General features: G+C 40.5%; 1 protein-coding gene and 1 long non-coding RNA gene across 2 annotated transcripts in view; one reads left to right on the plus strand and one right to left on the minus strand.

The window, feature by feature from the left end:
* Positions 1 to 6850: 6850 nt before the first annotated feature.
* Zcchc12 (zinc finger CCHC-type containing 12) lies at positions 6851 to 9996 on the minus strand. Its single transcript, XM_021722390.3, has 4 exons — positions 9763 to 9996; positions 9365 to 9419; positions 9113 to 9201; positions 6851 to 8686 (listed from the first exon to the last, which is right to left on the minus strand). Exon 4 carries the CDS (start codon positions 8576 to 8578, stop codon positions 7373 to 7375), a length of 1206 nt encoding a protein of 401 aa, XP_021578065.1. The 5' UTR covers positions 8579 to 8686; positions 9113 to 9201; positions 9365 to 9419; positions 9763 to 9996; the 3' UTR covers positions 6851 to 7372.
* A 44-nt stretch (positions 9997 to 10040) lies between these two features.
* Positions 10041 to 23326, plus strand: part of LOC144371701 (uncharacterized) — a 76823-nt gene continuing 63537 nt past the window's right edge. The window contains exon 1 of the long non-coding RNA XR_013431701.1: positions 10041 to 10144. This is a non-coding gene — a long non-coding RNA (uncharacterized LOC144371701). The remainder of the gene's footprint in view (positions 10145 to 23326) is intronic.

A 23326-nucleotide genomic window follows, 5' to 3' on the forward strand; every position in this document is an offset into this window, starting at 1 on the left:
AATCTAGAGAATCTCCAAGGTTTCTGATCTCAACAAGTAGGTTCAGCGATGGCCACTGTTTTCTCATTGTCTTCTCCTCTCTAGCAGCACCATTTCCAGGTGGGCAGCAGTGACAAAGGCAGCCATTCAATGAGCAACTACTATGTGTCAGGCAACATTCATTCATTCAAGCAACAAACATATGAACCAGCTATTTTCCAGGCAGTGTTTTATGAGATGAAGGTGCTCCAGCAAACTAAGCAGACTAGGATGTCTGCCTTTGTTGAGTTTATATTCTTGTGGGGAAAGACAGCAATATATAATATAATAAGTCAATAAATTATGTAGTACAGTATAGTAGAAGAGATGCATGAAATGGGAAAACAGAGAAGGGAGAAAGAGAAGAAAGGGAAATGAGAGGACCAGTGCCAGATATGCAGGGGTTTGGTTTTGGTTTATATTTTATTTAGAGACAGGGTCTTGCTGAGTTGCTTAGCACCTCACTTTTGCCGAGGCTGGCTTTGAACTCATGATCCTCCTGCCTCAGCTTCTCAATCTGCTGGGATTATAGGCATGTGCTTCCATGCCCTGCCCCAGTCGTTTTTTAAGTTTTATTTTTTAAATTTTGAGACAGGGTCTCACTAAATTGCTTAGCTGGACTCAAACTTGGAATCCTACTGCTGTTACCTTCTGAGCCACTGGGATGACAGGTAGGCACCACCATGCTGGGCCAGATACGTAATTTTAAATGGACAGTTCAGAGCAAGCCTCACTGAGAAGATTTGAGCAAATACTGGAATATCAATGAGGAATCAAGTCACAGAGCTATATGAAGGAGCAGTGAGAACAGCTGGCACACACATGTGAGGTGGGTGCATGAAGTATGTGTCAAGATACCCCAACAATACTGTGCTGGGCATGGGTAGTATGAATCCAGTGGGGAAGGCAGACAATTATATAAGCAATTGTAACAAAATTAAAATACTACCTATAGTATAGGGAAAGAGTTTTAGCAGAGTCAGGGAAAGTTGGCCCACAGGACTGCCAGGTGAAATGACAATTGAAGTTTGATAAGGGTTTTGTCATGTGAATGGGAGTGTTCAGAATGATGGTGCAGAACACTGAGGGTCAAAGAGAGCACAAGTGGCCTGGCAGAGTAGTGGTCTTGTAAGTCCTTTCCTAGAGAAGCCACACATCATTTTTCCAGTGAGACCCAATGATCTGAAGGCACACCCAGAGTTTTTAATGTGAAGCATTCCATTGCAAGCATGGAGCCAAATATTACTCATGTTCTTTTAAGTTGTTTCCAATTTTCCACTGTTCCAAAAAAGAAAAGGCTAGGATAAATATTTTTGTTCATAAAATCTTTTACATGTGTCCAGCTATTTTCTCAGCATCAATTTCAGGAAGTTAGACTGCTGGATCCTGGGATTTTCATAATTCAACCTTTGAAATGTTTCCCAGTTGGCCTATCTGTAAAAATGTGTCAATCCTCAGTCTTACCAGCAGTGTAGGAGAAAGACTATTTGCCTACATCTTCACCAACAGTTTGTCATTTTTATTATCTTATCCCATGTATATGAGAAAAAAGATGGTTCCAGACACTGAAAAGGAACTTGACTAAACTGATTGTTTTTTCAGTCTTAATTAATAAAATAAACGAGACTGAGGCTATGCTACTGTACTGACCTGGCAATTATATAAGGTACCAGGATGCAGCCAATAGAATGATCAAATATTTGTACCCATTACATTAGGATCATCTTTATAGCACAATAGTAATGACTTCTGGCTCCTCTGGGAAGAAGCAGATCTGAAGTTCAAATTACAGCTTTAGCCCATAGTAGCTGTGTGATCTTAGACAAGTGCCTGTACTGTGTGTGCCTTGATGTGCTTGTCTGTAAAGTGGGGATGGTGAACATGGTAGATATCTGAGGGTGCAATCCTGAGGGGCCACACTAAGTTGTTAGCTCTTTTCTGAGATGACCAGATGAACTGCTGTAGCTGGGGATTCATGAATCCTGTTAGGATGAGAACACAAAAATCAGCCCTGCTAGGATAAATGTCTTTGTTCATAAAATCTTTTTGTTCAGAAAATATCTGATCAACACTCTACTTTTTTAATATTTATTTTTTAGTTGTACACAATACTTTTATTTTTATTTATTTATTTTTATGTGGTGCTGAGGATCGAACCCAGGGCCTCGAATGTGCTCTACCGCTGAGCCACAACCCCCACCCCACCCCATTTTTGATAATATAAAAGTTACAGTTTTATTTCTTCTGTATCAGTATAAAACATCACAGAAATTTTTTATCAAAATAGGAAATAAGAACAATGACATTACTATAATTATATACTTTAACTGACATTGATTTCTTTCTTTCTTCTTTTATTTTTTATTTTTATTTATTTATTTATTTTTTTGGACTGGGGTGTAAACCCAGGGGCACTTTACAACACGGAGCTACATTCCTAGCCCTTTTCATTTTTTGTATTTTGAGACAGTGTCTCTCTATGTTGCTTAAACTGGCCTCAAACTTGTGATCCTACTGCTTCAGCTTTTCAAGTCTCTGAGATTATAGATGTGTGGCACCATCCCCAGCTACAATGACATTTTAATTGGCACCATCTTTCCTAGATGGACGTTAACCCTGACTTTAGGCCTGAGTTAATGAATTCATATGCTCACATACCTTTCACAATATTTACAAAACTATTTTCTTCCTCTGTTTTATTCCTTCTTGCTTCCTTAGTTAATGCCTAAACACAGAGAGTTCTTTCTGTACCACATCAAGCCATGTGAGCCTCCAAAATATTTTGGTCACACTATGCCTAGGCTAGCTAGGACTCTGTGCCTTTTTAGCCTATCCAGGACATATCTAATAATGGCAGGATTAAAGGTTACTTGCATTTTAAAGGATTCCTCAGACCTCAATCATGCCTTTTCCCATGATGCACAGAGGCCTGTTATACTGAGATCAGCTTCCCTCACCCCTGTTACTAAGAGAAATGGTTTGGCTCGTCTTAGGCTATCTGAAAGGATAGGGGTGCCTTTAACATGTAGGGGAAAGACAAATTCTCTGGGGACACACAAACCATGCATAGGGGCTGGCATTAGGGCTAGGGTCATTTGTGCCCACAGGCTACACTATGGCATTCAACATGTGTTCCCTTATCAGCAGATCATCATCATTAAACTTTCAGGCCTTTTTAAATCTACCCTTATGCCTGTCAGAAGCCAAGCTCAGTGTAGCTCAAGGAGGCAGACTGTCACATCCTCAGATTAATGTTAAATAAGCACTGTATGCATGGTACAGACAGCATTATCTTTTCCTTTCCTTCCTTCTGTAGCAGAACATTGCATTCTAGCCTAGTACCTGCCATTTCTTTTTTTATTTTTATTTTTTAATTTGTTCTTTTTAGTTATACATGACAGTAGAGTATATTTTGACAGATTTATGCAAACATGTAGTACATCTTATTTTAATTAGGACCCCAGTCTTGTTGAGATTCACTGTGGTGTATTCATATATGTACATAGGAAAATTATGTCAGATTCATTCCACTATCTTTCCTTTTCCTATCCCCTGCCCTTCCCTACATTCTCCTTTGTCTATTCACTGAACTTCTATCCTTCCCCTGCTCCCCTTGTTGTGTGTTAGTATACACATATCAGAACATTCAACCTTTGTTTTTTGGGGATTGGCTAATTTTACTTAGCATGATAATCTCCAAATCCATCCATTCACCAGTGAGTGTCTTAAGTCATTCTTCTTTATGGTTTAATAATATTCCATTGTGTGTGTGAGTGTGTGTGTGTGTGTGTGTGTGTGTGTGTGTGTGTGTGTACAATTTCTTTATCCATTCATCTGTTGATGGCCATCTAGGTCAGTTCCATAGCTTAGTATTGTGGATTGTGCTGTCATTTCTTGAGAGCCTGCAGTGGAATTCCCTGTGCTAATCATTCATACATAGGATACATACACCTGCAAAAGGCAGGCCTTATTCTATATTTACAAATATCAGTTTCCTTGCATGTCATATGTGAAGAGTAGCATTGCATGATAGGGTTCCATGAACACATGATAACTAAGACATAGAAGGAGTATAAAGGCTCTGGAGTCATCCACCCACTAACTAGCTGCACAACCTTCACATGAGTCTCTTTTTCAGTCCATTTCCTCATCTGAAATATATGATAATAGTAATGCCTATCTTATGGGGCTGAAATGAGGATTAAAGGTGTTAATGTGTTTAAAGGGCTTGATACAGGGTGCTTGGCACACAAGCTTTAAGGATAACAGTCGTGATGATTTGTATTTTTATTACAATGATGCAAAGATCAGAAAGTGGGAGAAAATACAGCAACAGAGGCTGAGAAGTAGGAATCAAAAATGACATGGAGGGGGGAACCCTGAGAGAAGGGTGTCATGGAAACCAAAGGAAAAGAAGCCAGAAAGGAAGAAGTAATGCAAAAGGGCACTCAGAAGCCAGTTTCCTCTGACGAATGATTTTCATCCCTTAGTGACCAATAAGAATGGAGCAATAAGGAAGAAAATAAGCTCAGAGCCTGAAATGAAAGATATCAGACATAAAATTTTCTAGAAGCTGCCTTTTGGCTAATCCAATTAGTCTGATCTGTATATCTAGGTACCTGATTAGAGAAAATACATATTTCTTCAGTAAAGGAAAAGCCACTGTCACACAAAATGAAGTAAAAAAGAAATGTCAGTTCACATCAGGTTGGTGAAATAAAATTTTTGATAATTTCAAACGTACACAACAGAGAAGGAGGACGTAGAGGATCCATCACAGAACAGGTTTTCCAAGTAGTAGTCAATACTGATCACTCCAGCTAACCCCAATGAAAAGGAGGTGGTGTTATGAACAGGATTCATTTATTTTTCCATTCTCTTTTCTTATCTACCTGGTGCCAGAAAGAAATGATGGCAGCATAATCTGGTTTTTTTTTTGGGTAAAATATTCAACAAGCATTTATAGAGTGGAATTAAGAAAAGGTGAGTTTGAAATAGAATAATTTTCTAACCTGGGCTAAATATGGGGGTAGATACCCACCAAGAGTACATTTGAGGAGGGGTAGGAAGGAATTAAGGGTTAGAACCTATGCAAGCTGGAGGGAAATGTTGGTGGCTCCTGGGGCTCTGGGAGCCTGAGTAGAGCTGCCTTCTTCCTGGGGTTCTGACATGTGTTGCCATTGGCTCAAAAGAGTCCCACCAGGGACTCAAAGGTGCCCTGGAGGAATGCAAGGAGTGGTCCTCTTGAGCCTTTGTGTCTGACCCAGTTCTTTAGGGCCCTGAGGGTTTAGGAGACTGAGGCTTAAAGTAAACATTAAATGCTGGGGGAAGAAGGGCTAGAAGGCACAGAGTACAGGAAGCTGAATCTTCACACTTGTCACCAAAAGGTGAGTGTGGTTCCAGGGGATGGGATGGGGATGGGGAAGATTGTAAGATCAGATTGTGGGGACATGCATAAAGCAGGAGCAAGGAGCCAAGGAAGAGCTGAGGGCGTGTTCTGTAAAGAAACATTCCCAAGTTCAAGGCAGGTTCTGGGTGTGATAACCCAGGGAAGGCTTCACTTCCAGTAACCTGTCTCCCATTCCTACCTCAGGGCCTCAATGTGTGCCCCGTTTGTCCTTACTGAGCATGTCATTGGCTGCTAACATAATTAGAACACTAATCACTTTTCTTGAGACCCCCAAACTGTGCCATACCTAGTACAACACAAACCAGGGTTCTGCACAAAAACCCCGCAGTCTCTTGATTGCTGCCTGTCTCCTTGTCCCTGTCAATCTCCATGTAAGCCCCCCTGGTTAGAATGCCCTCACACCTCCTCCCTGACCCATGCAGCTCTATCCTTCTCCCCTGACACACCAGCCCTTTGGCTGCACACTGTGTCCCTGCTCTGTGGAGCCTGTTTCTTCCATGAAAAATCCCCTCGGGGCCTCAGATGTGAGCCTGCATTTTGCTCTCTACCTTACACAGGATCATCTACACAGGATCATCTTCACCCCCACTACCAAGCCTGTCCAGCTTGCAAAAATGGGAACATAAGGACTCTCAGGTCTGAGATCACACATGTCCTCTTTTATCACCCTTCAATTTGAGGCCAGATGGGACAGCTCCTGAGAGGCAGGTTCCTGGAGAGCTCCCTTTTTAATCTCTCCCATGAATGTCCTCCACTCTGCTAAAATGGTGTGTAGGGCTTAGTGGCTTTCTGATTGCCATGTTCTATTGTGTGCCCTGGTGATTTGATTGCTGCTCATCCCTCTCTACAAAGGGGTGGGAGTGGAGGTGAGCAGGAGTTGGAATGGGGTTAGTTTTGGAGCCCTTGGGCTACCTGTGCTCTACAGCTGTAGCATGAGCTTACAGAATGAGGTTTGAGTGCTGAGCTCCCAAGAGTAGCTGCTCTCTCCTTTCCTTAATCGGGGAGTGGGCACAGGGTGTTCAGGTCACAGAAGAGAGTCCTTGTTATTACCAGAATGTTGTCTGGAGCAGCAACAGCAACTGAAGGAATCCACCCAGGAAGGAATACTGCCCCTCTCCAAAATGAACAGGGATGGAGCCCCTGGAGTCCTCATGTTGGGCTGTAACCTCAGCATCCATTAGAGAAGAAAGCATTGTGATGTTGTCAAATAATACAGGCTATAATTTGGCTCAATGAGGCAGGAGACAGTTCCACTGTGATCAAGAGACCCTTTACCTTTGAGCAATATTTCAGCCCTTCTTCCCTTTTCCTCCTCTGCAAAATAAGGATGATAAAAACACAACCTCAAAATGACTCCCCCACCTTATACTTTTTCACTACATTTTATTTTTTCCCTTTACTTCTTAAAATACCACAGAGATATTAAAGTAGATGCTGATATATTTATTGACATAGAAGCTCACAACATATATTGTTTGGTGAAAAAATACAGCATATAGAACAGCACTTATATTTGGTCACTTTTATCTATACATATATCTATCTGGGTTCATAGGTACAGGAAAATATCCAGAAAGACATTCACCACAAGGGCTGACAATGGTTAAATAAGGGTGGTGAGTTCGAGGGTAACATACTTTACTTTTTGAACTTTTATCATTTAAAGATTTAGCAATGAATCATACAACTTTCACAAAGAGCATAAAGCCATCAAAGAAATGGGCACACACAGAAAATAGACTCTTAGGCAGTGGGAAAAGGAAGCAAGCCTAAAGGTCAGGACATCCCCTTCCACTATACTGGTAATATGAGACCCCTTCTCCGTGACAAAAGAAAGCCGCTTTGTAGATTAACTCATGCAATTAGAACTCCCCCTTTCCTAATTTTCCCATCACCAAACTCTGAATATGGGAAATGGTTCATTTAAGGATGGGGGCTAGCACCTTACTGTGGCTCAGAGGAATCACTGGATTCACCACGGGCCTCTCCTGACCCCTCCTCCTCTGTATGTGTCAACTCCTGCAGGGTGATGATCAGATTCTCAAAAACCTGGGTCTTGTTGCTCTCATTATCACAGGTTTCTTTTGAGTGTCCTTCCTCCCCACAAAAGGAACAGCGAGTTGTGTGTTTTCGCTTCCTGGCTCTGCGCATATCCCTAGGACCATTAATCTTATGTCCAGAACCACTGCTGGTGGAAGGAGCCTCGGTTCCAAAATTACTGGGGGGATCAATGACCAACACTTGGTCCTGAGATCTGGCCCTTCCCCTGAAGGGAGGAGCACCTGGGGATGACAGTGGAGGGTCCCCAGACTCCACTAGGATCACATCCTCATCTGAGTCATCAAGGGTATCATCTATTTCTATCACATTACAGTCGTCACTGCCAATTGCTACAGGCAGGGAGCCCTGAAATGCTCCGGGGCTGTCTGCCCCCTCCACCACTGACTCAGATCTCTTGGGCCGCTTCCGTTTAATAAAAGTGTCATCCCAATCCTCTTCCTCCCTTATCATCCTGATTAACTCCAGGAAATTGGGAAGCTGCTCCTGCTCATTTGCATACATCCTGAGAAGACCCTGAAGCCTAAAGCGCAGATTTCTATTCAGCTCAGCTCCTATGAGGAGCTGGTGCAGGCGAGTCTGGTTGGCATCCTTCTCAGCTAAGATGCCTGCCTGAATAGCATTCTGGAGCTGCACCTCCAAACGGATCACGTAAAGGGAGGCTTTCTCCCCTTGGGCCTGCAAGGTGTTAAAAAAATTACCATGCGCGGTCACACTGCTCTCAGATTCCCCAAACACCAGTTTCATTGCTCGCAAAAAATCTGCCACACTTAGGTTGGGGTTGGCAGCTTGGAGCAAACGCATGACCTCTCGAGCAGGGCCCCTAAGGGTTTTCATCAAGCGCTTCAGCTTTTCCTCCTCAGACATATTCCAGTCTGGCAGGACCCCATTGACTTGGGCCAGCCAGTTTTCAAAGGTTTCTTCCCCCTGTGCTGGCACCGCCCTCCCCGAGAAAAACTTCATATTTCTGTCTGCCATGCTGGCCATCAAAGGCCCAAGACTCCTGCCCAGGGACCTCAGCATGGAATGGGCCCAAGGCGGCAACGGCGCATTCTGCCGACGGCTACCCACACGTGCAATAATACTAGCCATGCCTAACAATGATAGGGTATCTGAATACACGATGCTCAGGCTTTTTAGAAATAAAAGCCTAATCTGCAGATGTTGCGGTGCTCTTCCTTCTTCCGATTTCAGTGGAGGCTGTAAAAAAGGAAAAGGGGGGATTAAACAGAGAGCAGGCTGCAGCTATAGACTCTCCCTACCTCAGTAGCGTGCATTACAGTTTATATCTATCCACTACCCTAAAAACATCCTGCAGGAGACTGGCAATTACAGGTTCTCAGGGCTAGCTGGTGTCCCCTCGCTACCAGGGTGCTTTCTGCAGCCACACAGACCCCCTCCCGCCAAGTTCTTCGAGAGGAACTGCGACTTGCTTCGAATTCCAGGTTTTACAGCATAATGCAGCTGATGCTGGGCTCTCAACAGAGCACAGTGCTTACGGATTTGTGGAAATAAAATAAGATCTAATTAATTTCATGATCTAGCCTCAACCACCTGCCCTTCTCAAAATCATCCCCCCTCTCTCATTTTTTTGATTCTTACAGGGGCTCAGAAAATAATGCTCACCTTTTTTCAGGTTCAAGCTCTGCAACCGGTGCCCTCTATGAGAAAGCTCACCTCCGGGTTTGTAGAACCCTGTGCTTAGGGCGTCAAGACTGCGCCACAGCAGAAGGAAGGTAAGGGTCAGAAGCAGCCTCAGCCTCAATCTCATCCCGCCACTCCCCGCCCCCACTCCCCGCACCACACCGCTTCTCCCACCTTCTGAATACAAGCCAAAATGCACCCCTGTAACCCCCCCCCGGGAGACCACTGACCTACCAGCTGTATCAGTCAACTGCGCAGAATTAAAGTTCAGGTTTTCGTCTTTGATAAGCTGTTATGGAGAAAAAAAAAAAACAGGAGTTGGACACACCCACCCACGTATTCCTCCCCTGGAAGAGGTGAGGATATGCAAAGAGGGTTTGGAGCGAACACTATTCTTTACCCCTCGTCCTGCGCACGCCACCCCCCACTCCCCTCTCCCTAGTCCAGGCAAATCCTACCCGGTCGGAAGCATCCAGGTTGAGCCCTACCTCCTTCCTCCGCGTGGCCGGGCCTTGGGTGCTCCTTCCCCTGCCTCGAAGTTACCGATTCTCCACACTGGGAGCCGCCCAGTACTGGGGAGGATGTCCCCCACCCCTTTTCGTACGAGGGAATCGTGCCCCCATGTATTTTACCTGCAACCCGCTGCTAACGGTGTGCTCCAGCGTCCACAGCTATGGATTCCGCCTTCTAATCTCCGCAGCCCTGTAAAGGAAAAAGACGAGCGCCTCTTCCGCAGCTAAGCGGCCCAGAGATGCCCGATGGAACTGCCTCGCACGGCCACCCAGCGAGGGGGAGCCGAGACGCGGCAGCGCGATTCCGAGGCAGCTGCGGCTGCTTTTATCCTCTGCGGGCTGAGACAAAAGAGCGTGAGGAGCAAGCCGACGCAGCCAATCAGTGGAGCGCGGGGGCGGGTGCCGGCGCGGAGTCGGCCGGGAGAACCTGTGTTCCAGGGGCAGGTCCGTGGAGCGTCACGTGCAGCCCCGCAGGTCTCAGACACCCGTTTGCGTTTTACCCGTGAGTCGGCTTCTTTCTCCCTCCACTCTTTCTTTCCTCACCCCTGGCTCAATTCCACGTCTTCAGGGCAGGTGTATTATAAACCTGAGGCAGGACCCAAATCAAAACAATAGAGGCTCCTAACCTTTGTGTTAGGGGAATGGGAGGAAGCATTAGTGCTTCCTTTGTGGAAAACAGTTTCCTTCAGACGTTCCCTCTTTTATTGTGAAGGAGGTGGTAGTATGTCCACTTAATGGAAGATTTGGAGCACCATAGCTCCCTAACCAACACTCAAGTATAGGTTCAAAGTGGACTGCATGAGAATCATTTTTTTAAAATATTTTAGTTGTTGATAGATCTTTTTTTAATTTATTTATCGTGGTGCTTGAGAATCGAACCCAGTGCCTCACACATGCCAGACAAGTGTGCTACCACTGAGCCACAGCCACAGACCCGTATGAGAATCATTTTGAGGAGCTTGTTGAGAATGCAGATTTCTGGACCCCAGCTCTAGGGGATTCTGGTTTACTAGAATAGGCGTTTGCAGTATAGTTTTGTATTTTTAACCAACGATGTTAGTTGATTTTGTGGTGTAGAGAGGTTTATGAATAGGTAAATGGGCCTGACTCCTGTGTTACCTATGCATAGCATATTGGCGGTGAACTGCAACTCCAGGGCATGTTCCTGTTCCTGCCTGGGGTACATGATCTTCCTGAAACTATGCAAAATTTGGAACTATGAAGAAGGCTGAGTAATGGCCACCCCAATATATCAAGCCCTAATTCCTAGAATCTGTAAATATTACCTCATGAAGTAAAATGGTCTTTTGCAGATGTGATTTAAGGATGTCGAATTGGGAAGATTAGCCAGGTGGGCCCTAAATCCAATTGTAAGTGTCCTTATAAGAGAGAGGCAGAGGGAAAGTTTATGCACATGAAAGAGGACAAGAAGATGGGAATACAGGGCAGAGACTGCAGCAGAGCAGTGGGGCCACAAGCAGAGGAAAGTGAGTAGCTACCAGAAACTGGAAGAGGCATGAAAAATATCTGGCTTCCAGGGTCTATGAGAAAATGCATTTCTTTTGTTTTAAGGCACACATTTTGAGGTAGTATGTTATGGCAACACATTAGTTTACTTAGGCTGTTCTAAAAAATGCCACAGACTGGTTTTTAAACAATAGAAATTGATTTATCATAGATCCTGGAGGCTAGAAATTACAAGATCAAGATGCTGGCAGATTCTGTCTCTGTTGAAGACCTGTTTCCTGGTTTATAGATGGCACCTTCTTACTGTGTCCTCATGTGGTGGAAGGGACAAGCTAACTGTCCAGCTTCTCTTTTGTTAGTATATTAATCCTAATCATGAGTGCTTTTCCCTTGTGACCAAATCAAAGGTCTCACTACCTAATGTGAGAACGAAAAGTCTGGTTGACAATTTTCAGAATATAGTATTCAGCTTTAATTGGATCAAATTGGATCCATTTTAATTATAGCTCTTCCCTTTGCCTGCCCCAATTTTAAAATTAGCCAATCCCATAGATCATTAGGCCAAGTTCCTCCAATCAGGGTGGTGAAGAGCAGCGCTGCAGTAGGGATAAGAGCAGGTGGATTGCCTGCCCAGGTGTGTTTACTAGCCAACTGCAGTAGCACACCCTTCTGGCAGAAGTAAAGTTTGTCTTGTCCACCCACTTTCCCGCTATTGTTTGATTTCTTATGGCACCTCAGTAATACCATCACCTTGGGGATTGGAATTTCAACATATGAATGGGGGTGGGGTACACAAACATTCAGACCATAGCAGACAGCCACAGAAAACTAATACAAACTGTGTATTTTTCTAAAATTCACAGCTTTGTAGATTTTTAAATGGGTCCTTGGGCCAATAATGATTAAAAATCACTCCCCTTCAACTTTTCTTCATTAATATCTTCCCACTCTCACTGGTACTTGAGGAAGTACATGAAATGAAACTCAGTATGACTAAACCCCTTGATGACAGCTCTCTGCCACTGATAGACAGTACTTCCATTTCTTGGCTTGAGGAAAGGTTGCTAGAGCTCTGGAGGGGACTTCTCTTTTGCTGGATTTGGCATTGCTGGCCCCAGAGAATAAGCTACTTGCTGATGAAGGTTGGTGGAAGTACAGAGAAGAGGCAGGTTGCTCACCTTGCACAGTCAGGGATGAGGCTGACAATGGTTTATGGACTTTCTTCAGACTTTTGATTCTGCTCCCCAGTACTAGGATATCTGATCCTGACTTCTAAACATTTAAATTGACTTCATCACCAAATCCCATAATCTGCAGTGGGACCTAGTGGCATCAAAAAAAAAAATAGACAAAGACTTAATCCCAGTGACTTGGGCTGAAGCGGGAGGATGTTGCATTTAAGGTCAGCCTTAGCAACTTAGTGAGACTCCATCTAAAAAATAAAAAGAACTGGGAATTCCTGGGTTCAATCCTCAGTGGTGGGGGTGGGGATAGAGACAAGGATTAAATCTTAGAACTCTGACAAAAAGTTCAATTATGTAAACCCAGTGCTGGGTTGAATCATCAGAACAAAATCAAGGTCTATTTATGTAGGGCTAAGAGGAATATTTGCTAAACTGCCTCAAGTTGGATAAAGCATATATTATCTCTGGCCTCATGTTGTAGGAAAAGGATTGGGGGTGAAAGAGTATCTAATTTCAAGAATTCCAGCACTGATGGCTCTAAAGAGGCCATATTTTATTTTTCAATTGTAAAAATTAAACCTTTAAATCCTGAAGGTTAAGAGCTAAAGCTTCCAGTTGAAACATTAACTACCTTTGACTGCTTTTCTCTTCTATGTCAGTTTTCCATACCTTACCTCATTTAAGGATCCCAGCAACCCTAGTGAGATAGGCATTGTTATCCCACCAAAGGAACTGAATGTAAAGGGGCACTTCACACTAGGAGTTTCACCCATCCAAAGTGAAAGCCTGGATGGGGATGCTTATAGTAGCTCTGCTTATGTTAATTTGACATATCCAAAAAGAGAGTAAAGCCCTGTGCAGTGCCCCACACCTATAATTCCAGTGGCTTAGGAGGCTGAGGCAGGAGGATCTTAGCCCAAAGTCAGCCTCAGCAACTAAGCCAAGCCTTAAGCACTTTAGCAAGACCCTGTCTCAAAATAAAAAAATAATAAAAATATATTTTTAGCTGAACAATTATGAAAATGCTCATATCATAACTTGTGAGATACAGCTAAAGCAGAGCTTAGAAAGAAAGAACATCTATTAGCAATAATGAAAGGCCAAAAGTTAAAGAGTTAAGCCTCCAAACCAAGATGTAAGAAAAAATAAAGCAAAAAAAAATTTTTTTTGGTACCAGGAATTGAACCCAGGGACACTTAATCACTGAGCAACATCCCCAGCCTTTTCATTTTTTATTTTGAGACATGGTCTCAGTATATATATGTAATAAGAATTGTAATGCATTCTGCTGTCATTTTTTAAAAAATCAATTTAAAAAAGAGAAAGGTTCTCCTTTGGCTGTGGGACACCCAAGGGCCCACACTCTTATTGATGGGGTATATATAGGAAAATTTGCCTTCTTTTAAATGTCTTGAATCCATGGGGCTGGGGATGTGGCTCAAGAGGTAGTGTGCTCGCCTGGTATGCGCGCGGCACTGGGTTTGATCCTCAGCACCACATAAAAATAAAATAAAGATGTTGTGTCCACCGAAAACTGAAAAATAAATATTAAAAAATTCTCTCTCACTCTCTCTCTCTCTCTTTAAAAAAAATGTCTTTTTTGAGTCCTAACGAATAAATATTTCATCATCTGCTCATGAAAAAAAAAGAGAGAGAGACAGGGTCTCATTGAGTTGCCCCTAGGGCCTCACTAAGTTGCTGAGGCTGGCTTTGAACTTGTGAGCCTCCTGCCTCAGCCTCCTGAGCCCCTAGGACTACAGGAATGTGTTAGCAAGCCCAAGAATTTTTTAAAAAATGATATAAGAATAAAAATTAATGAAATACAAAAACATTAATGAACTATAAAGCAAGCAAATAATAAGTCAAGAATGCCCCCTCTTGCCACTTCTATTTAACATCATATTGGAGGCTCTAGCCAAGATAATTATGGAAGAAAAAGAAATCAATGGCATTCAGATTGGAAAAGAAGAAGTAAAAACATCTCCCATAAGTAGGTGATATGATTTTTTTATATAGAAAATCTTAGGGATGTCATTAAAAATCTACTTTAACTGGAAAATGAATTAGCAAGAGTGTAAGATACAAGATCAATATACAAAAGTCAGTTTTATTTCTATATATTAGCTATATATGATCAAAATATGAAATTAGGACATTTATTTTTACAACAGCACCAAAACCCAGACATTTATGAACAAATTTAACAAGAGAAGTACAAAGCTCATAAACTGAAAAATCACAAAACAGTGTTGAAAGGAATTGAAGATTTAAATAAATGGAAAGATATTTCATGTTCATGGGTTAAACACTAATTATTGTTGCTAAAAAAAGATCTACAGATGGATGTATAGGTTTAATGTAATTTCTACCATAATCTTAGTGGGCTTCTTTGTAGAAATTGACAATGTGATCCTAAAATTCATATGGAAATGCAGGAGACATAGAATAACCAAAACAATCTTCAAAAGGAAGAACAAAGTTGTAGGACTCATACTTCCCAACATGAAGTCCTACTCCAAAGCTATGGTAATCAAGACTGTGTGGTCCTGGCATAGGGATAGATATACATATCAATGGAAGAGAATTGAGAGTCCACAAAAAAACACATACGTTTATGGTCAATTGCTTTTTTTTTTTTTTTTTGCAAATGGACACAATACCTCTAATATGTTTATTTTATTTATCTATTTTTATGTGGTTCCGAAGGTCAAACCCAGTGCCTCATACCTGCCAGCATGCACTCTATCACTGAACCATAACCCCAGCCCCTGGTCAATTGCTTTTTGAGAAGGGTAACAAGACCATTCAATGGGGAAAGAGTAATCTATTCAACAGATGGTACAGGGACAACTGAATGTCCACATGCAAAATAATTGATTTGGACTGCTACCTCACACTATGAACATAGACCCAAATATAAGAGCTAAAATTATAAACTTCTTAAAAGAAATAACAAATGTAAAACTTTGTGTCCTCAAATTAGGGAAAACATTCTTAGGTATGACACTAAAGCATAAGTAATAAAGTAAAACATAGATAAATTGGACTTCATCAAAATTTATAGCTTTCCTGTATCAGATGACACTATCAAGAAAAACAAAAGGAAATTCATAGAGCCTGTTCTGGTGACATCCACCTGTAATCCCAGCTACTGGAGAGGCTGAGGCAGGAGGATGGCAAATTCAAGGCCAGCCTGGGCTACTTAGAGAGACCCTGTCTCAAAGTAAAATTTTATAAAGGGCTAGGGATGTAGCACAGTGGTAAACACCCCTAGGTTCAATACCCAGTACCACAGGGGGAAAAGAGTCCACAAATGAGACAAAATATGTGCAAATCAGGTATCTGATATGAGACTTTTATCTAGAATTCATAAAGTGTTTTTATAACTTGATGATAAAAAGAAAACCCAATTTAAAAAATGGCAAAGGATCTGAATAGACATGTCTCCAGGGACAGTACATGAATGGCCAGTAAACACATGAAAGGATGCTCCACATCATTAACCATTGGGAAAATGCAAATTAAAACCAAAATGAAATACCATTTTATACCTACTAGGATGGCTCTAATAAATAAAATAACAAGTTTTTTGCAAGGATATTGAAAAATTAGAATCCTCAAATATTGCTGCTGGGAATCTAAAGTTGTATAGCTTTTTTGGAAAACAGTATAGAATAGCCTCAAAAGGTTAAATATAGAATTACAATATGATTCAGCAGTTGCATTCCTAGATAGACACCCAAAAGAAATGAAAACAAATATCTGTACAAAACTTGTACACTGAAATTCATAACAACATATTATTAACAATAATAGTCCTCAAATAGAAACAAACTAAATGTCCATCAGTTGATGAATGGATAGAAGGAAATGAGTACTGATTGATGCTGCCACATAAATAAGCCTTGAAAGCATGAAAGAGGACAGGCACAAAAGGCCACATATTGTATTATTTTGTTTACATGGAGTGTTCAGAAGAGGCAAATCCATAGAGACAGAAAATAGATTAGTGTTTGCCAGGGACTGAGAGAGGAAAGAAAAGGAAAAGAGCACCACTGCTAATGTATAGGGTTTCTTTTTATGGTGAAGAAAACATTCTAAAATTGATTGTAATGATGCAACTCTGAATATATTTTAAAAACATTAAATTATAAAATTTACAAGGATGAATTTATGGATATGCACTGTATCAAGATAAAGCTTGTTTTTTTAAAAAAGGAAAACATTTGTATAAAGCTTACACACAGGTAGAGTCTATATTGTTTAGACATGCACATAGAGATGATAAAACTAAAACAAAGCAAGATTTATTACCATAAAAATCAGGATAGGGGCTGGGGCTGGGGCTGGGGCTCAGTGGTAGAGAGCTTGCCTAGCACATGTGAGGTCCTAGGTTTGATCTTCAGCACTACATAAAAATAACCAAATAAAATAAAGGTATGCTGTCCATCTACAACTACAATTTTTTTTAAAGTCAGGATAGTTGGGAGTAGGGTTGGGAGTATAGCTCAGTGATAGATTTGATGTGTTAGCTTTTCATCACTGGGACAAAATACCTGAGCAAAACATCACAAAGGAGGAAAGATTGATTTTGGCTCACAGTTTCAAAGGTTTCAGTCCATGATTGGCTCACTGCGTTGCTGTGGATGAAGCAGAAAATTATGGCAAAGAAAGTTTGGTTGAGAGGAGCTGCTCACTTCATGGTGGCTTGGAAGCAGGGGCGTCCAGGGAGAGGAAGGGGATAAGGACAAGTTTTTCCTTCCAGAGCATGGCCTCAGTCACCTACTTCCTCCAACTAAGCCCTATCTCCTACAGTTTTTACAACCTCCCAATAATGCCATCAAACTATTAATCCACTAATGGGTTAATCCACTGATGAGGTCAGAGCCCTCATGATCCAGTCACTTCCTAAGAGCCCCACCTCTGAACACTCTTTGCATTGGAGACAAAGATTTCAACACATGAGTCTTTGGGGGAACACATCATATCCAAACCATAACATTTGCTTACCATGTTTGAGGCCCTGGTTTCAATCCAAAGGATTTTTATATACATATATGTATATATAAATCATTAGTCATTTGGGAAATGCAAATTAATATATATGCAAATTAATATATGTATGCATATATGTATATGTATGTATATATATATGATCAGATAAATTGGACTTTATCAAAATTTAATATACATATATACAAATATATACAAATATATATTATATACAAATATATGTATATAAAATTTTGATACAGTCCAATTTATACATATACATATACATATACATATACATATACATATACATATACATATACATATACATATACATATATATCATATATATATAAATTTCTAAACAAATTTATAAAATTTATAAAATAAATTTATTTTTACTTTTTGGGGGCTGGGGATTGAACCCAGGGCCTCACACATGCCAGGCAAGCACTCTACCACTAAGCCATATCCCCAGTCCCTTATTCTAGATATTTAAAGGAAAGGATTGCTAAATAAAGTGTCCCTCAGATTAAAATTGGGAATTGAAGTGGGAAGGTATTTGAGTAGAGAGGGAGGAAAAAGTGACCTTCGAAAAAGAAGTACTTCTTTGGTTCCTGAACAAAATATTGTAAAGTATGCGGGTTTTGTAGCCAAATCCACCAGGTTTAAATTTTGCATTGACCACTTAGTTTTCAGTTTTGTGATCCTTCTGTACCTCAGTTTCCACATATGTAAATGGAGATTACAATCATACCCAGCTGAAATGTTATTGTGAGGATTTAAGAAGATTATCCTTATAATCTTTGAGAATGTTACATGACACAAGTGCTCTGTATCTGGCATCTGTTATTATTTCTTCTTAAAGCTCTGTACATTGGTTAAATTAATTCTGAGTCCCTATTGCAGGACTGTTATTGTCCTATTTTCCATTTATTTTAGATAAACAAAAATATTACAATTGCATTTTAAAACATTTCTATTTCTTTCTCTTTTTTTCTTTCTTTGCTGTGGCCCTGGTATTTGAATCCAGGGCTGTGCACATGTTAAGCACTCATACCACTGAGCTAAACCACAAACCCCAAACCTCAACATTTACATTTCTGTTGATTCACTCTTCACGTTCAGTTCTGCCTCTTCAGTTAGTCCAAAGGAGATTAAAATGAATAAATATCTATTGACCATTTTAATGTGGCAGGCATTATGTAAGATGCTTTCTTTACATATGCCAACTTCCTTATTCCTCAAATTGAGCTTGTGAATTGGCAGACTTAATAGAAACCAACATGCAGAGAGGTTAAGTGAGAAGCCTAAAGTTATACAGCTTGTAAGAGGTAGAGTCATGTTTTGAAAACAGGTCCATCTAATTCTAAAGCTGCTGTGCTTTCCACTGCACCATGTTTTCTTGTCATTCAATATAACTTTCATCAATGGGAAATTAAGATAATATTCTAAATAAACACAGTTTTATTATTTTGTGTTAGCTTTCCATCACTGTGACAAAAGACATGAGAGAATCAACTCAAAAGGAAGAAAGACTTATTTTAGCTCATGTTTCCAAAAGTTTCAGTCCAAGATCAATTTGTCCATCACCTTGGGTCTGTGGCAAGGCTGAACATCATGGTGGAAGCCCATGGTATAACAAGCTATTCACTTCATGGCAGCTGGGAAGACAGAGAAGGGAAAGGGGGGGTTCCCTCCAAAATCACACCTCCATAATCTAAGATCCTTCCAACTAGGCTCTATCTACTAAAGGTTCCACCACCTAGTGGCCTGGGCTGGGGACCAAATTTTCAGCACCTGGGACTTTGGGGTCCATTATAGATCCACACTATAGCATATTTATATGAACTTAATATAGAAAAATTATGCCCAAAAGCCTGAGTTTTCTATATACTGAGAAAGTCTGTACCTAAATCTCTTCTCTGTACTCTTGAAAATAGGTATTCCTCGAAGTTGCTTAAGTTCTAATAATCTATCAGGTTTTTAAAGTCTGGAAAAACTCCAGGAATACAGTAATAGGATTTCCAGGTCAGAGGAAGTGTATTACCAACAGGAGAGCACAGGCCACTGAATCTGAGGGATCTCAGTGCCAATCTCCTGATGAGAGATCTGGCATCCAAAACTGTTATTTCACCACTTCCTCTTCTTCTGGTCCAGGTTTCTGAACACAGGAGAGCACCATCCAGAGCACCACTAGAGAAGGGCTCAGACACAGGTACACCAAGAGCTGCACAGTTGACATCTCAGAAAATGTAGACCAGCCCTCTCCCTGCTGGTCTGGATTGTCTGAGATGACTAAGGCCTTGAGACTTATCTACTGTGAAGTCATAGAACCAGGCACTTCAAAAACTCCCGTAACAGATTGACTGGACCCCTTGACAGAGATAAGATCGAGTTGAGCCCAGAGGCAGAAGGCAGGCTAGAAAACCCTGGGTATCCACTGGCATAAGGGAGGCTGGCAAGAAGTAGATAAGACTGGTGGCCATTTTGAATTAAGTGAAACTAGAATTAACCTGGAGGTCTGGGCTCAAAGGCTAGCCTTGCCACTCATGTGCAGATTAATTGATCTCCTCTGGATATGTCAGTTTTATAATCTATAAAATGGAGACAACATCAGTAGCATCTATCACATTGGATTGTCCTGGGGATCAAATGAAATCTTGCAGATTAAAGTACTATGAAAACTTTCATGGTATATAGAACTCTGAGGTTATGTTTACTTGTTTTGTTTGCTTGTATATCCTTAGCACCTAGGACAGTGTCTGGCACATAGCAAGCACTCAATACACATCTCTTTAATGAATCAATGAATGAATAAAAAAAGATGTATTCTAGATTTCTAGTAATGGCTGTTTAGAATACTAGGTGATTATGATAAGCAAAACTATAAAATAGGCAAAAGTAAGTTCTTGCAGTCTTCCATTTACAGCTCTGTCCCCTGTGCCTCGACAGTGCCCTAGAAGTATATCAAATATCCAGACTCCTCACGCTAGTACATTTTCGTCACCCAACCCACTTGTTATTAATGAGTACAAGAACCATTGCCATTCATCAAAAACTTATTATGTTCCAGACCCTAGGCTTCACAAGCACACCCTCAGCTTGATCTTCAAATCCATCCCACATTTAATGGCTAGTTTTCTTGGGAAAAAAATACACTGGTGGGTCTAATGCTTATGTTTTTTCACCTAAGCTGTAAAGACAAGTCCTTCATTTGAAGCTGGCATTATTCCTGTTGGATTTTCTATTGTTAGGACTCCTCAAAGCCCAAATCCTATTCAAATTTGAAATTGTGTAGGAAGGGGTAAACTACCATATCTATGCCATTAGCATAATTGTGACTGATGGAGGATAAGCCAGGGTAGATCTGGGGTCCTGGTTTTTGAGGTAGTTCCCCAATGTCTGAGGAGTTGGCTGGACTTTTGCTTGTTGATTGGTCTTGACCTGCACCATGGCACCAAGGCTATTCTATCCTCTTTTCCGATTACATCACCAGGACACAGCACCTGCCATTCAAATCCACGTAATCTCTTTTCAACACTATGACATTTAAGAGAGCAGGAGAGAGCAACTTGTCAAATGCTTGTCCAGAGCTGATCACTTGGCCTCACAAATCCTTCCTCATGGCCAATAGATTTTTTTATAAAGGAGTGCTAATCTCTTTGGCTCACTGCCCTTTGCATCTCTACAACCTTAGATGCTGAGGTCACTTGGCAGATTCAGAACCTTCTAGTAGGTTCTCTCACATTATCTCCCTCCACCCCAATTCTTCCTTCATAGTCCTATTCACAGAAAGAATGGAACTATTTGTTGAGTAGTTTGATTTCCTTTAATCATCTACAAGTTCCCTCAAGTTCCATAAGAGAGCAGGTAGAGTTGACTTTCCTCTCTGGTGTATCCATACTGCCCGACTCTAGACATGCACAAAGTAGATGCACAATCAGTATTTGTTGAAGAATGAATTAGGAGAAAACAAGTGAATGGGAGAGACTAGAATAAGTGTGGTAAATTATTCTCAATCTTTGAAGATCTGTCATATAAAGAAGATTCTTTTCACACCAATTTTTGACTTTTAAATAATCTTAATACTACAGAAGAGTTGTAAGAATAAAACAAAGAATTCCTATAAATCATCTGTTTAGATCTCACCAATTTTAAATATTTTTACTTTTTATCACTCTCACTACTTAATATAATATTTTTCCTGAACTTTTTATAGGTAGGTTGTATACATTGTGTGACTTTACTCCTTAACATTCAGTGCATTATTTCCCAAGGATAAGGGCATCTTGGAGATGACCCCAGTACCTTCATGAAATTCAGGAAATTGAACAGTGGCACAACATTGTAATCTACAGTGTTTATTCCAATTTCATCAGTTATGAAGGAGAACACATTCTGTTTTGTTCTCCACTGCAGAAGGAAGATTAATGGACAGATAGATACGGAATACGATTTCTGACTACAGAATGTGATGCTTGATCTAAAAAATTAGAACTGTCTAAAATGAATGAAATAGCCTTTCTTTAAAAACACAAAATTCCTTGTTGTTGGAGGTATTTAGGCAGAGACTACATGACTTCTTGTTAGAAATGAAGGAGGGAAAAATCTCCTATGAACTTGAGGTACCGAGTAAGTCTGAGTGTGTATGTACTTCTGAAAACCAGGTGATTTATATGCGATGTCCCAGGCTTGAGTTTTCTTTTTACTTACTATTTCTAGTGTCAGGCTTGACCCTTGTGTAGCTGGAGTAGCTAGTCTCTTTAATGACTCAGTTGTAGTAACCTCAGTGTTTTAGCCTGAAAGCATTTCCTTCTAACACATTCTATAAAGAGGTCGGCCCTGAAATAAGACAACTAACATGCATTATGTGATTATGGACCAGGGTACTGATTTAAGTATTTTGCAAGTGTTAACTCATTAAGTCTCAAAAAAAAAAAAAACACCCTCTGGATATACCTGTTGTTAGTATCTCTGTTTTACTTATAAGAAATCTGAAGCTCAGATGGGTTTTGATATCTCAGTTTGAGCCAGGTCTGATATATTAAAAGATTTAAGAGATTATAATCAAGTTGTTCAGATGAGAATACATTTTTAATAATTGTTTCAATTCTTAAAAATGAAAACAAAAAGGAAAAAAAACTAACACATAGTTATTTCAAGATCTCAAGAACATTAGCATTTCTTTATCTATGTGTACTTATTCCTTTCCAAACAGGGCAGTCTAATTTGAAAGGGCTTTTAGTGGGGGAGGTTTCATCTATTTCTACATTTGCTAATTTTCAGATTCTTGATTTCTAATTATTATTTTCATTTCAAACATTGACTTTTCACTTAAGTAGGTGTACCAAATCTAGATTAAAGATTCTCCTAGAATCATGCTAAGTGAAATAAGCCAATCCCCCAAAACCAAAGGCCGAATGTTCTCTGTGGTATGGGGATGCTAACATACAACAAGGGAGGGAGGGAAGAATAAAAGTGCATCGAACTAGACAAAAGGGGATGAAGGGAAGGGAAGGGAGGAGGCATGGGAATAGGAAAGACAGTAGAATGAATGGGACATAACTTTCCTATGTTCATATATGAGTATACAATCATCATAATTGTCCATCATGTACAACCACAAGAATGGGAAGTTATACTCCATGTATGTATGATAAGAAAAAATACTCTACTGTCATGTATATCTAAAAAAAACAAATAAATAAATAAATATAACTCTCCTAGAGACTATCCTTGTGTAAAGCTGTTGATTCTCCCTGCTGTATTATCATCTTAGAAGACAGAGGAACCAGGATGGCTCCTTCTTTTCCCAGCCTTGTGGGTTTCATATCTTTCAAAACAATTTATTTTGGAACTAATTCTTGCCAATTATTCAAATTTCAACTTAAATATCACATCCTCAGAAATGTTTTTGCCACCCTCCAAGCCATTCAGATCCCCTTACTACCTGCTCCAACTGCATCATCCACCTTTTCTTCATAGCAATTGCCTTATTTAAAAATGATTATTTTCTGTCTTTCCAGTGAGACTGCAAT

This window comes from Ictidomys tridecemlineatus, chromosome X (assembly GCF_052094955.1).
Source record: "Ictidomys tridecemlineatus isolate mIctTri1 chromosome X, mIctTri1.hap1, whole genome shotgun sequence".
NCBI classification, from domain to species: domain Eukaryota; kingdom Metazoa; phylum Chordata; class Mammalia; order Rodentia; family Sciuridae; genus Ictidomys; species Ictidomys tridecemlineatus.

What these genes read in the sequence shown, in the direction of transcription:
- Zcchc12 (XM_021722390.3), bottom strand. Translation starts at nt 8,578, where the DNA reads ATGGCTAGTATTATTGCACGTGTGGGTAGCCGTCGGCAGAATGCGCCG.